At 36.1% G+C, this 17,740-nt stretch overlaps 1 protein-coding gene across 1 annotated transcript in view; it reads right to left on the reverse strand.

Moving 5' to 3' along the window:
- spag6 (sperm associated antigen 6) overlaps positions 1-17,740 on the reverse strand; it is a 140,325-nt gene that overhangs the window by 13,370 nt on the left and 109,215 nt on the right. The window contains exons 6-10 of the mRNA XM_059972100.1: positions 16,906-17,111; positions 16,329-16,502; positions 13,860-14,012; positions 10,438-10,629; positions 6,657-6,773 (exon numbers count right to left, since the gene is read on the reverse strand). Coding sequence (XP_059828083.1) covers positions 6,657-6,773; positions 10,438-10,629; positions 13,860-14,012; positions 16,329-16,502; positions 16,906-17,111 — 842 coding nt within the window. The remainder of the gene's footprint in view (positions 1-6,656; positions 6,774-10,437; positions 10,630-13,859; positions 14,013-16,328; positions 16,503-16,905; positions 17,112-17,740) is intronic.

Here is a 17,740-nt window from a genome sequence, read left to right on the forward strand (position 1 = left end):
GTCCCAATGGAGTACCTGGTAGGGCTCTGAAAATCTGTGCCAACCAACTAGCAGGGGTATTCAAAGGACATTTTTCAACCTCTCACTGCTATAGGCGAAAGTTCCCACTTGCTTCAAAAAGGCAACAATTATACCAGTGCCCAAGAAGAATCATGTGAGCTGCCTTGATAACTACCGCCCGGTAGCACTCACATCAACAGTGATGAAATGCTTTGAGAGGTTGGTCATGACTAGACTGAACTCCTGTCTCAGCAAGAACCCACTGCAATTTGCCTATCGCCACAATAGGTCAACAGCAGATGCAATCTCAATGGCTCTCCACATGGCTTTAGACCACCTGGACAACACAAGCACCTACATCAGGATGCTGTGCATTGACTATAGCTCAGCATTTAACACCATCGTTCCCACAATCCTGATTGAGAAGCTGCAGAACCTGGGCCTCTGTACCTTCCTCTGCAATTGGATCCTCAGCTTCCTAACCAGAAGACCACAATCTGGGTGGATTGGTGATAACATATCACCCTCACTGATGATCAACACTAGTGCACCTCTAGGGTGAGTGCTTAGCCCAGTGCTCTACTCTCTACATACACATGACTGTGTGGCTAAGCAAAGCTCAAACACCATCTATAAATTTGCTAATGATACAACCATTGTTGGTAGAATCTCAGATGGAGATGAGAGGGCATACAGGAGTGAGATATGCCAACTAGTGGAGTAGTGCCGCAGCAACAACCTGGAACTCAACATTGTAAGACGAAAGAGCTGATTGGGCTTCAGGAAGGGTAAAATGAAGGAACATATACCAATCCTCATAGAAGGATCAGAAGTGGAAAGAGAGATTGAAGATGTCCTTGAACACTTCAGCTAGTTGGTTAGCACAGGTTTTCTGTGCCTGCCAGATACACCCTCTTGAAAGATGTGCTGAAGTCAGCCTTTGAAACAGGGTTGCCAAATGCTGTGGGGATTTGCACAGCTATAGCTTTATTCTCCCTTTCAACACATGCATAAAAGGTGTTCAACTCAATACAGAGTGAAGTATCACATCTATTTATGATTTTAGGTTTCGCCTTATAAGAAGTAATGGCTTGCAAACCCTGCCGTAGCTGATATCACCAATCCTAACTCTAACTTCATTCAAAAATGCTTTTTCACCCTTAAGACAGCCTTCCGTAGCTCATACCTGGACTCTTGACAAACTTCTATAGATGTATAGTGGAGATGTCCTCTCTGGTTGCATTAAGGTCTGGTAATGGAAACATGAATGGAAAAGTCTACAAAAAGAATACAGACCAGCCCATCACAGGAAAAGCCTTCCTCACCACTAAGCATACCTACAAGAAGTGCTGCCACATCCATCATCAAGGACACACCCACCCACTGCACCATCCAGGCCCTGCTCTCTTCTCACTGCTACCATCAGGAAGGAGGTACAGGCTTAGACCCAACACCACCAGGTTCAGGGATAGTAATTACCCTTCAGTCATCAGGTTCCTGAACCAGTATGGATAACTTCACTCACCACAACACTGAACTGATTCCACAAACTGGACTCACTTTCAATGACTCTACAGCTCATGTTCTCAATATTATTTATTAATTCTTTCTTTATTATCATCATTATTATTGTTAGTTTTTTATTGTATTTACACAGTTTGCCTTCTTTTGCAGATTCGTTGTTTGTCACTGTGTAGTTTTTTTCATTAATTTTATTGTATCTACTACGAATGCTGACAAGGAAATTAATCTCAGAGTAGTATATGGTGACACATATGTACTTGATAAGAAATTTACGCTGAAGTTTGAATTTTGCAGAGTACTGGATCACCGGTCTTGAATGCCATAGATCAAGCCCTCAGCAAACTGTAAATCATCATGGCTTCTAGTTTGGGTAGTCCTGTATATTCTCAAAGGCACCACTCGTGCATGCAGGTCTTGGTAAAGTATATTCATTCATACTTTGGTATAACTGAGGTATATTCATTCAGATCCAAAGATGAATCCCTGAATATGGTCCAGTACACTGATTCAAAACAGTCCCATAACCTGGGAGGGGTTGTTGGGGTGGCTTGAGTGTCTGTAGTGCAGCTACTGTTCACCAGTGGTACAGAGAACGAAAGTTTAGAGTGATTGATGGGGTGCTAATCACATTAGCTCCTTTGTTCTGAATGGCATTGTTGAAGCTGCACTCTGTTTACCATCACACTCTAGACTTGTGCCTTTGCAGAACAGTTTTGGGATATTAGGAGGCGAGTCATTTGCTGCAAGAAACCTAGTTTCTGAGCTGTTTTTATAGCCATGGTATTTTGTGACTGCTCCAGGTACGTTTCTGATTAATGCTGACCAGCAGGATGTTGATGGCGAAGTCCCAGTAATGATAATGTCATTTAATAACAAGGGTAGTGGTTAAGCTTTGAAGATGGTCACTGCCTGGTACCCTGGTGGTGCAAATGTTACTTGCCATTTACATCAGCCTGTGCTTCAGTATTTTCCAGGATATCCTGCACATTGTCACGGATTGCTTCACTTACTGAGCAGTTGTGAGTGACATTGAACACAATGCATTAATGAGCAAACACTTTCATTTCTGATCTTATGTTGGGAGATCACCGATGGAACTACTTAAGATAGTGGACCTAGGACACTGCACTAAGGAAATGATGATAGTGAATGGAGACCTCAGGGACCCCATGTTTCACATACATCAGTTGGTAAGATTCAATGGTAGACAGAACTTAATCCTGATAAATGTGAACAACACACACAAAATGCTGGTGGAACACAGCAGGCCAGGCAGCATCTATAAAGAGAAGCACTGTTGACGTTTCGGGCTGAGACCCTTCATCCCGACGAAGGGTCTCGGCTCGAAACGTCGACAGTGCTTCTCCTTATAGATGCTGCCTGGCCTGCTGTGTTCCACCAGCATTTTGTGTGTTGTTTGAATTTCCAGCATCTGCAGATTTCCTCGTGTTTGCCCTGATAAATGTGAAATGGGAGAACTAACAAAGTTAGGATACATGCACTGAATGATAGGGCTCTTTGGAAAACTGAAGAACAGAAGGATCTTGATGTTCAAGTCCAAGGATCTCTGGAAGGATAATACAGATAGACAAGATGGTGAAAAAGGTATGTGGGATACTTGCCTTTATTAGTAAGGATACTGATTATAAGAGGAGGGAAATATGCTGCAATTTCATGAAGACTGATTGAGCTGCAGCTGAAACAACCACATTCAGTTCTGATCACCTGAAAAAGTTGCACTGTAGAGCGTGCAGAGGAGGTTCACTGAAATGTTGCCTGGGATGCTGTGCTTCAGTTTTAAGGACAGATGGATAGGCTAGGTTTGTTTACTTGAAGTGAAAAATCGTTGAGAGGGTAACTTAATAGAGATGCACAAAAAGTGGAGTCACAGGGAGACAGGAGGGTGCAGAAAGCTTCTGGCACACTGGCTTCATCAGTCAAGACACTGAGTATAAAAGTTGGGAGGTCAAGGTGTGTTTGTACAGGACACTGGCAAGGCTACACTTGGAATACTGTGCTCAGGTTTGGTCACCCTGCTATAAGGAAGATGTTATTAAACTGGAGAAAGTGCATAAAATGTTTACAATAATGTAGGGACTGAGTTATAGGGAGAGTTTGACAAGCTAGGAAGTCATTCTTTAGAGTATAAAACTCTAAGAAGTGATCTTAAAGATATGTACTTAATCACAAAGGGATAGAGAGGGTGAATGCACTCTACCTTTTTCCCCAAGGTTGGCAAGAACTAGAGGGCACAGGTTTAAGGTGGAAGGGAAAATATTTAACAGAAATATGAAGGGCAACTTCCTTTTGTAATGAAGGGTGGTATATATGTAAAACCAACTGCTGGAGTAAGTGGTTTAGTCAGGTACAATGAAAGTTGGACAGGTGCATGGATAGGAAACGTTTAAAAGGTTATAGGCCAAATGCTGACAAATGGGACTAGTTTGGATGGGCATCTGGGTCAACATGAACCATTAGTGCCAAAGGGCCTGTTTCGACGCTATAGGACTCAATGACACTACTGTTCTGCAGGTGCCTGTATGATTTTAGTAGAACAGCTTGGCTAGAGGTGCAGCTTTTCTGGAGCACAAACTTTCAGTGCTGAAGTCAGAATGTTAATTGGCCCCATAGCCTGTGCGGTAACCAATTCTCAGAAGTGTCATGATATCATGTGGAGGGAATCACATCGGCTGTAAAGGTAGGGATTTCAGAAATTCAGAATGAATGATCCATTCGGCACTTCTGGCTGAATTTGATTGTGAATTCTTCAAGGCTCATTTCTGAAGCTCACATAATTAAGGATGGGGATAGTCCTGTAGTCTCCTCCTCCTTTTAGCTGTTTAATTATCTATCACCATTCACATCTAAATGCAGTAAGACTGCAAAACTTCTAAATAACCCAATAGTTGTGAGACTGTTAAACCTATTACATACTAATGGCATCTGTGTAATCCTGTGTAGCAAGTTTTATTTGGCTGCTCCTTCAGTCCTCATAGAACAGGGCTAAATCTTTGGCTTAATAGTATTGGTGGAGTGAGGGAGATGCCAGGCCAATAAATAAAAAATAGATTTCTGATGCTTGCTGATGCACACTGTGTCTACTGGATATCTAGATTTGAACTCCCAGATGTGTTCCCAGTCAATCCCATTTCAAATTATTCTAATGCACAACACAATACTAGTGTGTCAATTGAGGGCAGATGTATCTGTCAGAGGTAAACTGATGAAGATGAGGTCCTGCAAGTTTATCCACCATGTTGGTGCACTCATTCAGGACTGATGCCTCCAAGCTTCCCTTGATAATGTTCAGTGGAGACACCAGCCATTAAGTGATAATCAGGTTTGCATGCCCAAGTTTGATTCGATGCCACGGAATATCATAGTAAATTGGATTATTAAGGTACAGTGAAAATATTTGTCCTACATACCGCTTGTACAGATCAATTCGTCACAAGTGTGCACTGAGGCAGTACAAGGTAAAACAATAAAAGAATGCAGAAAAAACTGTAACAGTTACAGGGGAAATGCAGAGAAGGTAGACAATAAGATGCAAGGTCATAAACGAGATTGTGACATCAAGAGGCCATCTTTTTGCAGTAGAGAACTTTTCAATAGTCTCATAATAGTGGAATATAAGCTGCCTTTGTACTTGGTGGTATGTGCTTTCAGGCTTTTGATTAGCATCTGCATATGACTACAAGGCCATTTCTTCTCACTCACATACAATAGCAGCACCACCTCTTTGAGGCTTTCCTACTTATGGGATGTGACATTCCCAGGGAATGTAATGTAGAACCTTGGCACAGTGTAAAGTACAACACTGAAAGCACAACTATCTCAAGTATTCCAGATGTTTATGAAAGATCGTGTGAGATTTAATTCTTTGCCATGTCAGAATTCAGTACCCAGTTTGACACAGGTGATCTATCCATTTGTTCTTTTCTAGCAGCAATAATACAAATGGGTAGCTTACTGGGCTAATTATGAGCCAACCACACAGTGTAAATCTGGAGTCAGATATAAACCAAACCAAGAAAGGAAAGTGGATTACATTAACTAATCAAAGAACCAGATGGGTCTTACTATGAGTTGTTGTTGCTGTTCAAAGCTTTTAACCAAATTTGCATTCCACAACTGCTGTTTGAACACAGGGATTTGAACTTGGGTAATATAACTGCAGCTTCACTATTGCACCATCATTCTCCCTAACTTTTGATTTTCTATGTACACCATGCATAATATTAACTTGCTGAAGCTATTATGTTTGCCTGCATTTCCTGTCAGCTTTTCCAAGTACAGTCCCTACATTTAGATTTATCACGGAAACTGCCCATGCAAGTTTGTCACTTCGTTATTACACCTTTCTGCCACTGGAGGAGCAGCAATACCAAAGCAGCAGGAGGAAATTACAAAACGTTCTGTTAGAAAGTTCATTCCTAATTCAAGTTGTGATACAGGAATTTATAATGCACATATAAAAGCAATTTATATGTTCATTATAAAAGCAGTTGCAATGTTTAAAATAAGGAGTAACTTGTTTAATAAGCGCCCTTCACCAACTATTAAAGCTATTTAATCTTACTTTGCCTAAAGATTGTAGTTACTGAATCACTGAAAACATGCTGCAATTTGCTCTTTTCAATGAGATTTTAAACAAATTCCCATCTGTCTCTCAGGTACTCATTAAGTGATAACCTTAACCAGTGACACTCACACTCATGAAATAAGTAAAACAGTCAATTAAAATAACACGTCTTGCCACTATTGTAAAAGCAGAGAAATTCTCTATGGTGTCTGATATTATTTATTCCTCAATCAACATTTTCAAAAAAAAAAATCTCCGGCTGTCTTTTGCTGTAGTGAAACCTTTGTTTTGCGAGAACTGTCACCCATATTGTCCCACATTACAGTGGTGCCAGCATTTCAAATGTAGTTTACAGGTACACCTGAGATCCCGAGTTTATGAGTTACTTTGATTTTGGACTTAAGAATGTGCAACAAATCAGACTATCAACTAATCATTGCAAAAATATTATAATTGGATGTTTTCCAATGGGCCTGTTATTTTATTTATCAAACTAATGAAGAATATAACAAAATAATTGGTGGCTTACATGCAGTGTTTTTCTTACCTTACTGTACTGCCCAACTACATGCTTAAGTACATTGGGAGGTGCATCATGCAGTAGAGGATCGAGAGCTGGCAGATAAGTGCATTTCTGCAGGATGTTCTTCAATGCCTTTTTAGCCTAATGGAAACAGCAATAATGTTATCAAGAATCTATTGAAAATAATTGGAATTTGCAATTCAGTGTGTTCTACATTCTCAGAATTAGAACATCAGACTTCCTCAGTGCTTTCTGTTGGTATTGCTATAAATTTCTGAAATGAGTACACAGTCAGATATTAAAGGCAATGGCATTTATAAAATTATGCAAGTCACACAAATTGAAAACCTAAATACATTTAAAAATTAGTATAAATATAGTAATAAATTCATTGCAATAAAATAATGACATAAATTAGCCCAACACCAAATAAAGATAAACTGGACAACTAGGATGCTGTATTATTATTCAGATGTTGATCGTTTGGCATTTTCCCCACAATTTGATATTTTTTTAAATTAAATTAACAAATTTAAACAAGTTATAGATGTTTATAGCTTGTAGAGTTACATACAAGCAACAGAGTTTTGGATGAAGCATTAACCTGAGTGTTAAAGCTTACTATGTCAATCCTTTAAATTTGCATTATTTTAGCTTTCCTTTTGGTGAACAACTAGGACAGCAAATTTTATTACATTACTTCACTCCTTTGGAAATTCACATTGTTAGACATGGGTAACATATAGCAAATCTATATCCAATTTATTTAGAAAAGTGATCATATATCACATATAATACTAGAAAAATTAACAAAAACTTAGTTGAAGACAATAATATCATAGCACAAGCTGTCCCTGTGTTAAGAACATGTGACTTGAAGAAGCCCTTACTTACAAATGAACTCCCATAATATCATTAAATTCAAAAGTTCAATCTACGAACAAGCATTTATTAACAAATGGCAGAACTACATTACCCTCTCTCGCTCTCTTCACTTTTAGTAATTTTTCTTTTGTATCAATCTTATGTGCTTTTGATGCCATTCTTTACAATACTGTAGAAGTACAGTTACCATATTGAGTGACTTCTGTGCTATTTTCTGCCTTATGGACAAAAGTGACTTGTTGACATCTTTAAAATGAGAATCTGTTCTTTAGCTGGGGACAGCCAGTATGTAATCTTGCTCTAAAAGTAATGTTTTCTGAACAATTTACAATTTTGGGTGATATTGATAATTATTTCTGAAGATATTCAGCAATACCTGTTACACATAGCCATATCAATAAAGAAAACTGTTTTGATTCCATCTCAGGTCACAAAGAATTTTTTGAAATATTCCAGATTTTACACTGTTCATACGTTTCTTCCATCTTAAAAATATAAAGTGCCTTGCAGACACTATAATTGTACAAAGACATTAAATAAAAACCTGTAAATTACTGTGTGCAAATTTATCAAATAAATCTTAGTGCTTAGTTTAAGTGGCAACAAATAACTTAACCTAATCATAAAGCTGCATATAATGCAAAGCAACATACACAAAATACTGGAGGAACTCAGCAGGTCATGCAGCATCTATGGAAATGAATAAACAGCCAACGTTTCAGGCCAAGACCATTCCTCAGGACTGAAAGGGAAGGGGGAGATGCCAGAATAAAAAAGGTGGTGGGAGAGGAAAGAGGCTAGCTAGAAGGTGATAGGCGAACCTAAGTGTGTGGGAAAGCTGAAGGGCTAGAGAATAAGGAAACTAATAGGAAGAGAGTGGACCATAGAAGAAAAAGATAGAGGAAGGGACCCAGGGGAAAGTGACTGGCAGTTGAGAAGAGGCAAAAGGCTTAAGTGGGAAATAGAAAAAGAGGAGAAGGGGAGGCGGAATGGAAAAAAAAATTACCAGAAGGAGAAATTGATATTCATGCTATTAAGTTGGAGGCTACCCAGATGAATACAAGGTGTCGTTCCTCCAGCGATCCTCCAATGAGAATCAGAATTAAAATGTTTGGCTACCAGGAGGTTCCGCTTTTAGTGGATGGAGTGTAGGTACTCGATGAAGCGGACTATGCTGTGGCATATAATGGTTAGAAACTGGAGCTGAAATTTTGTAACAAATGGAATTTCATTTTTTCTGCCATCAAAGGCATGACTTCAAATTTTTAATGTTTATTCAACTAGCAAATTATTTTGAAGAACTTAGTTAAATATTTTCTTGATGTTAGCTTTTGTTCCAATTCACAAATATATATCATACTGCTTCTCAAGAGTCAAACTGCTATCGAGTTCTTGTTGAATTAATTTCCACTAACGATATGTAGTCCATTAGTTTTCAAATTTTGGTGTAAAGAAATAAGAATTAAGATATTAACTGTGAAAATTAAAGAACAGCAGACAATTTTGCAGTGACAATCATCTTCTTTCAATTAGCTTATAATGTCATTATCTTGACTGGGAAATGGGAAAGTAACATTGTGCAGGTACCTTTTTATTATAATGAACTACTGCCTGTGCAGGCCAATAAAGTGAAGGCAGTTTCTTCAAAGTATCTGCACTTTCAGTTTGATGTGCATTCATTGGTTGTCAAATGCACAAAAGCTATCTGGGCAATCATGTAGCTGCCCTTTCATCCTGTCAGCATGAAGACATTTAGGAAAATCAACTAATGGCAGTACTAGTCTTCAATTGATTTTTAGCCATAAATCAATGGGAATTTTCTGCTTACTGTTCTGAAATGGATTAAATGCAAGAGTTAGACAGCACCTGTTGTATTTGCAAGCAGCTGCACTATGCCCATTTTAAATGTTTTCAGTTATCATACACTCTAATATCTAATTTAAAATAAATAACAACAGTTTAATCCTTATTAGTTGCTTTAAGTACACAGTATTATATTTTAATAACAGTCATATTCCAGGTAAAAAAACATTATAACTACAGTGACATATTTTTTACTACCATTGAAATAATTAGAAGGATGTCAAGAGGAAACAGGCTGGGCTCTGCACACAATATTTACACAACTGGTGGATCCCATTGAATAGCACAATAAGTGAACACATGACTGCATTTCTTGTATGTTATTGGTGTAGGTTCAATATTTTGTTTCACGGGTGGACAATACAACTTCTGTTCATGCTGTAATAAAAATATATTTTTTTCTGCACACATTAAAGCTTTAAAAAATCAGATATTCAGTAAAAATAACAGTTGGCACTGGCTGAATCTGACATGGTTAGTGCACTAGGAAGTGATACTAAAGCCTTAAATATACATGACAAGAGTAACTATATTAAACAATGCAATGTCTAGTTTAGTAAAAGTTATACTTCATCACCTGATTTTAATGCAACTGCCAAAAATTCAAAGGATTCTCATTAAATTACACTTATAACAAAGTCAATTAATCTGGTTTATATAAACCAGGTTATTTCTGGTTGTGGAATTCTGTAATCACTTGCATGGTTTATGACATCATTTGAAGTTCTTTGCTGTATGGTATTTTCGAAGATTGTTATCCCAGACACAAACGTTTTTTTTAAACAGGACATCAGGATTAATTTCTGTTACCATGCACACATTAAAATTTATTTAATAAAAGAGCACTAGTGAAATGAGTTATTTAAACACAATGTTCTCTTCATTTTTTTTTCACACAAGTAATTTTAAAAATGTACTTGCTCTAAGAGCCCGAGTAAAATAAAGTTCAAAGCTAATTTGCTCTTTATTTGGGCAACATTTTCTGAAATATTTATTTGTTAAATCTGATACACTATTTGTCTGGGATTAAAAATGACTGTCTTCAAGAATGTTTTACCTTAATCTGAAGGTCTTCAGAGCTTCCAGTCTGCATGTAGAGTGCAAGGAGCTTTGGCAGAACATTTGCCACAGCAACAGCACGAGCATGCTCTGGAGTGTGTCTTCCTATCTGCCCCAGGGCCCAAGCAGATGCTGCCTTAATGTGGTCTTCTGGTTCTTCTGACAGGCAGATAGCCAGCTGAGCCACCCCCTGCAGTGTTGATCAGAAGCACACCGACTTAGTCAGAAACATTACATGTGACGGCTTGCACTAATAGGCAATTTTAAAAGGTTAAAAAAAAGTTTTGCCCTATCCTACACATTGTTCTAGTAAGAGAGCAGATCAACACACCGAATATTAGTGTTGGCATTCTTTTGCTTTGACAAAATGTCAAGTATACTAAAAATCCATAGTTTGAAGTATTACTACTTCTATAATCACTGCTGTATCATTCTACAGTAGAAGCACACAGAAAATGAAAGATAAAATTAAAAATTATAATGCATCTTCAACCCCAAAGACATAACTAAACATTTACTTAGTCAAGAAAGTAAAAGATCAAATATATTCTTAAATGTTAATTGCACATATAAAATCTGACCAAAATTTAAAAAATAAACACCAATAAATATAACAAAAAATGTTTTTAAATGGATTTGTCATGAGTACTTAATAAAATATTCTACTGAAGAAAGATAATTTTAATACATTAATGTAAATAAGATTGAAAGAGTGCATAGAGAATTTATAAGGATGTTGTTGGAACCTGAGGACCTGAGTTTTCGGGAAAGGTTGAATACATTATGATTCTATCCCTAGAATATAGAAGACTGAGGGGAGATTTAATGGAGGTATGGAAAGTTATGAGGGGTACAGATAGGATAAATGCAAGCAGACTTTTTCCACTGAAGTTGGAGGAGGCTACAACTAGAGGTCATGGGTTAAGAGTAAAAAGTGAAATGCTTAAGGAGAACATGAGAGGGGAGCTTCTTCATTCAGAGGGTGATGAGAATGTGGAATGAGCTGCTAGCAGAAATGGTGGGTGCAGTATCAATTTCAAAATTAAGAGAATTTTGGATAGATGGTGGGCTATAGTCTGGGTGCAGGTCAATGGGATTAGGCATATTAATGGTTTGACACAGACTAGATAGGCCATAGGCCTGTTTCTGTGCTGTAGTGTTCTGTACTCTATAAATGTATGCATGGATTGAATATCTCACTAGTTCTTTACCTTTGTCTAATACACTGTGACCTTTCTATTTTGGCAGTCCTGATAGATAAAATGCCAGACTAATCAAAATAATCACTAAAGGAAAAACATTAAATCTTTTGTCTCAGATTTATATTAGAACATTTATTAAAAACAATATTAATAGCACTGATTATTTTTTATTGTAAAATCAATGACATCTTATATATGCTGTTGAGAGAATTTTAAGTTCTATGAAATGTATTTGCTCATCTTTGAATTTGGGTCAAAACATTTTAGAGACATGTAGAATTGTCTAAACATGTAATTGCAGTGCTATTTTTAATGCTATTTCAAATGTAAAAATCACATCTGATTTTTATTGGTCAATCAAAAGGCATAACTCTCTCATCTCATGCTTAGTGAAAAACCCTCAAGAACATACAGGATTCATTATGAAACTGCTTAATTTGGAGACATACTGTAATAACCATTTGATGCTGACAAAATTCATCTATTTTCCTTAGTTTTGAACTGCTGTATATTTTAAGTAACAAATTCCCTGTAATTGTATAAATACTACAGGATACATACTTTAATGCATCCCCATGGAAAACACAATTTGTGAAATTCAAATATGAATGCATTGTATCACTAGTTCTGACATCTCCACAGATTATTTAAATAAATTTTAATAAGATTTTACTGATAAATAAAACACAAATCGCAATGGAATTAGCCTTAACATTGATCATCACCATAAAATACTAATAATATGAAATTTCAAATCCATTGAAATTAAGTAAAAGGACTGCCTGACACCAGAATTTGCATGCCACTGTTTTAATTTTTTTAAGCATTCAGTTGAGGCACAAGGAAGTTTAATGCCTAACAGGGGAGTATTTTTTGATCAAATGAAATACACACTTTTACCCTGATTAAAGTATGAACAAATTTCAAATTGACTTTAATGTCTTTTCACAGACTCCAGCTTTGATTTATCTAAAATTGTATTGGCATGTCAGGTGTTTTAAAAAGTAAAAGTTTATAGGTAAATCAAATATATTTTATTAGTGGGAGACTACTGTGACAAAATGAATTTCAGCTTAGCTTTTCATTCATTAAGCTTTTTCTGAATCCAACTCTCAAACTGATGGGATAAATGTTTCCTCACTCTGACAGCTGTAAGGATCCTAAGTGAAATCACACATTTTAGTGGGTGCTGATCTACATTACAAAAACAAGCCTTACTGAGAGAGGCCTTAAGAATGCCTGGTATAGTACATAGAAAGGACTCATACTAATGCAAAAGGAAGTGTTCTCCTGAGGCCCAACATTAAAATATGTTAAAGGAGCTGTTTTTATGGATTAGCATTGCTTTAGTGCTACTGTTAACCTATTAATCACTAATAACTAATTAGCAGAGTTAATTTCAGCATTGTAATAGAATTAGTTAAAAATACTGGTTCAGTGTGTCAAAGGTGGAAAATGTAATATTTATGTTAGTGTGATCATTTCTTATCTCAAAACAAACCCTAGAAAATTAAAAGATTAAAAATATTTTAGTATTTAGTACTTAGATTTATTAAAATTACATCAGATAATAACAGATCTGTTTGTATCCTGTAAAGATTTTTAATTTTGATTGGTCTATTTAAAGAAGATAGTTAGAGACAACACAAAAACAAAGGAGAGGATGCAGGGAAGAGAAAGTAGGAAAATAAAATCACCTTTTAATTGAAAAGTTATTTATTTGAATGAGCAAACATTTATATTGTTTTTGCATCTTAATCTGGTAATAGGTACTGCATCTGTAGTCATATGGTTATATGAGGTACTAATCCTGGTTAGTTGGGGGGGTGGTTAAGGTGGGTTGTGGGTTGGGGGGGGGGAGACTAATTGAGTATCACATCATTGCATAGCAAAAGCCCTGAAGATGACTGTATCAAATTTTATTAAGAGTACAAATTACTGTAATTACAGTATTTAAATTAAAAATCATAATCAAGATTTACTTCCACACTTCCTGCATTTAACCAAAAGTAACAAACTCATTCTTACTGAAACAGAGAGAAGTGAAATAATGAGCAACAGAAAATTTACATCTGCAACCTCAATTCTTCTGGGAATACTAACCAACAAATCAATACAGCGCTGCTTTCTAGTATGCTTTGCAGCTAGATTAATTTATAGTCCTTTTTCTAGGGCTTCATTGTAATGGTAATACACAGATAATGAACCAGGCTCTAACCTTGGAGACAATCACTGCCATTGCCAGGTTCTCTGAGTGAGCAGCCACATAGCCAAGCATCATAATACCAGGCAGCCTGACATTACTTTTAGAATCACCGATATAATCAATGACAGCAGCCACACCTCCTGTATTAACAATAAGCTGAGACAGCTAGAGAGGGAAAAAAACAAGCTAGTTAGTCAGATTCTATCAAATAAGATAGCAAAATACAATTTAAACAAAAACAACTTCACTCCTAAATTGATATGATTCACAATATACTGTTATGTGTCTGTTAAACCATTTCAATTCCTAAAAATATGAACATTACAGCTGTCCTGTTCTGTGAAGTGTCTTATGTTTCCTTGTCTCTCCTCAGCAGATAGCTCAGCAGATGAAATATTGCTAACAGCTAAATAAATTATCCAACAAACACAGATTGTTTACATTAGTACGAGGAAGGAATGTAATTATATTCTATATACCAAAAAAAATCAAGTTTATTACAAGATTTATGTAATTACATCTGAGATTACTGACTAACATTAATATTCCTATGGGGAAATATCAGATTATTTGAGTTATATTTAACATTAAAAACTCTGCAACAAAATTATGCTGCTAATATCCTTTCAGTAAATAATAGTTAAAATCAGTCTTAGTCATTCAAATGCTCCTGCTTTTGCTTGAACTTGACAATTATGATCCATAATAATTTGCTTTTGCTCAATTATTTAAATTGAGAGACTTCACTATATCTTGAGAAGTATGTTTAGAGTAAAATAATGGGGATAAATTTTGTGAGATTTAAACTGAAACACCAAAAGAATGATGAAGGTTTGATTACATGCATTTATCCATTGTCCTAAATGGTATATCTTGTTTTGATTAATTGCGTATTTTCCTGAAATTGATCCATCCTATAGGTACCATTAAAAAACTGGACTTGCTATTTTATACTTTTTCTGTGATATAATTGTACATATTTAAAATGCAAATTTAGATACAGCCAGCTGAAATAAAAACTGCTGATCAACAAATAGTCAATAACATCACTGAGTCTTCTCCTGTCCAATCCTCATAATCATTGTAAAATCCCATTTACAATCATGATCAATGTACCTTTCTAACTCTTCCCTTAGGAAATTCCTAGTTTGCATTTAATTAATTAAACATTTACAGCAATGGAATCCCAGGATGTGAGATCAGCTATCTGGGGTTATACAAATATATCTGAGTACTAAAATATGAGAGAAAACATTTAATACAATAAAATTAAATCAATATTGCAACTTCCAGTATTTAACATCTTCTGCATACACATTGATCATATATCATAAAATTACAAATTTAATCCACTCATTTTACATAATCATGAAGTTTCTGTTAGTATATTTGTTTAATGATAAAACTTTTCAGATACTGCTATCCAATAATAAAGATGTTGAAATTAGCCCTTTATTTATAGCATAGGAAGACTCATGCCAGGTAAGCATGTAAGCTGCAGTATACTCGCATAGCTCAGCAGTTGAAGAAAAGTAATATCTACTCATATGTGTTGCCCTCATTTTCAAACATGCATTGTTGAATGGACGTTGGGCAGTACATATAATAATCAACAACTTAGGAAATGTGAAATCGCTTATTAGCATTAGCATTTGCATTCAAATCAGAGGTTTCAACATCAATTCCCGTGCCAAAGAATTAAGTATAAAAGTCTAACATAACGTTCCAGTGCAATACTGACAGAGTTACACTGTCAGAGATGCGGTCTTTCGATGGGACCTTTTGAAATTATTGTCCAGATCCTAGCCAATAGATTATTATCATATTGGCATTGGTGGGATGTTGCTGGACATAAGTTAACTGTTGTATTTCAGTTATTGCAACAACAATTACATAAGTACTTCATATTGTACAGCAGATAGGGCACTAAAAGATATGTGAAAAGGGCCAGGCAAGTCTTTTTCTTTTCCATAAGTTGTAAAAGGAGATCTGTTTGCAACTGCTTGCAGCCTCCACAATTTCACACCCAGCTAATTCTATACCCAGCATTTTCACTCCATCTGACATCACAGGGCCAACTTCAGATTCTAAATAGCATGTTTCCCAGTCTCTTCAGTATTAAGCTCCCATCACTCATTGCTCCTGAATTCAGTGCTGAGTTTCTTGTATTAGATAGACTTAGCTACCCAGAAAATACCAATTTACTTTTCCAGTCATCAAACTAGATGTCTGCTCCCCATACACAATCTCACAAGAGTCTAACTATTATATAAATAAGGAACAAAGCTGAAAGAATGTTTTCATCAAAAGCAGATTGCCATAGATAAAATGTTATCAACAGCTTTATTATATATATATTTTAGCATTTCAGAACAAACATTACTTAAAATAGTTCAAAGTTTCTCACAATGTTCTAACTTTGCAATATTCACCACACACTTTCATCTGCTTCTCTGCAGTTTTAATATCAAATACATTTACCTCAGGAGTGTGTTTGGCAATTTCCCGCATTAGTGTTGCAACATTTTTTTTCACAAATTCATCTGGGTCCTTTAGACATGTTAGAACAGATGGAAAAATTTCGGCTTCCACAACCATTTCTGCCAAATCTACAGAATGCTTTGAAATCTGACCAAGAGCTGAAAACACCTGACGCTATAGAACACAGAAAAATACTGCAAGTTCAAATTTGTGAGCAGTATTGTTGGAATAAAACAATTAAATTTACATTATTAAACATTAGGCTACTTCAACCCTAAGTTTTTTAAACAGAATTAATAAATGTAGCATTGAAAAACTGGAAACATAACATAAACTGATAAAATATTATTAATAAAATATTTGTCAAATCTTGTACGAACAGGTAAGCAATCATCCTGATAAATCAAAGTAGAATTGTATACACACGAGAAAACCATCTTACTTCAGTAGCAAAAAGAATACATTACTTCAACAATGAATATTTAATTCAATTAAACTTCCGTGTACATAATGCATTGGATTAATGCATTTGCTTTCACAAAAGCAATAGTATAATGGATGCAATACAAACACTTACCTTCAGTTTGGCATCAGGGTTCAGGATCATCTGAGCTAGATGAGCAATAGACCCTGCATCCACCACAGTTTGAGCCAGCTCTGGTGATTGTTTTGCGATATCACTAAGTGCAGAAGCTGCAATCCTTTTCAGTGGCACCTCTGGCTCCTGGATACAAAGAACCAGGAGAGGAACAGCTCCAGCGTCCACTACTGCCTGCGACAGTTCTGTGGGTCCAAGAAAAATAATTAAGTGTGTATGGATAGATGACCCTTGAGCCAGCCATTTTTCACACTGACAGATACAGCAAGAATAAAAAGGGGCACATCCCCATCCCCACTGCATCTGCATTTCAAATCAGCCTGCCTGGCTTCATAGAGCATGTGGACTGATCCATAGCTAAAAGGACACAGGTCAAAGGATAGGCCCCATTTACATGTGGCATGTTTTAGGCAGATTGGGTTGAAATGGTTTGTTATTCTGTTATAAAGGAGACAAACAGACCTCAGCTGTTTAAATTATGACCTTACTGAATTTTCAATAGGCACATGTTTTACACATGGAATAGAGCAAACAGTAGCGGCAAAATTAACTGCAATGCAATTTGGTAACATTTACTTAAGCAAAACATCTCCCAGAATATTTCTTATATTTATTAACCTGACAATAAAAAAGTACTGGAAAAGTTCCTCAAGATATTCTTAAACTTTTTTTGCTGACAACGTTTTAGGTCATTTTCTTTCTCATGGTTCAGTCAGTAAATCTATGAAACTGAAATTACATTCTTGCAATCGTCCTCCTACAATTTGATATTGTCTCTTTCTTGTAAATGAAAATGAATTATGTTAAAACATTA

This window comes from Hypanus sabinus, chromosome 6 (assembly GCF_030144855.1).
Source record: "Hypanus sabinus isolate sHypSab1 chromosome 6, sHypSab1.hap1, whole genome shotgun sequence".
Lineage (NCBI taxonomy): Eukaryota > Metazoa > Chordata > Chondrichthyes > Myliobatiformes > Dasyatidae > Hypanus > Hypanus sabinus.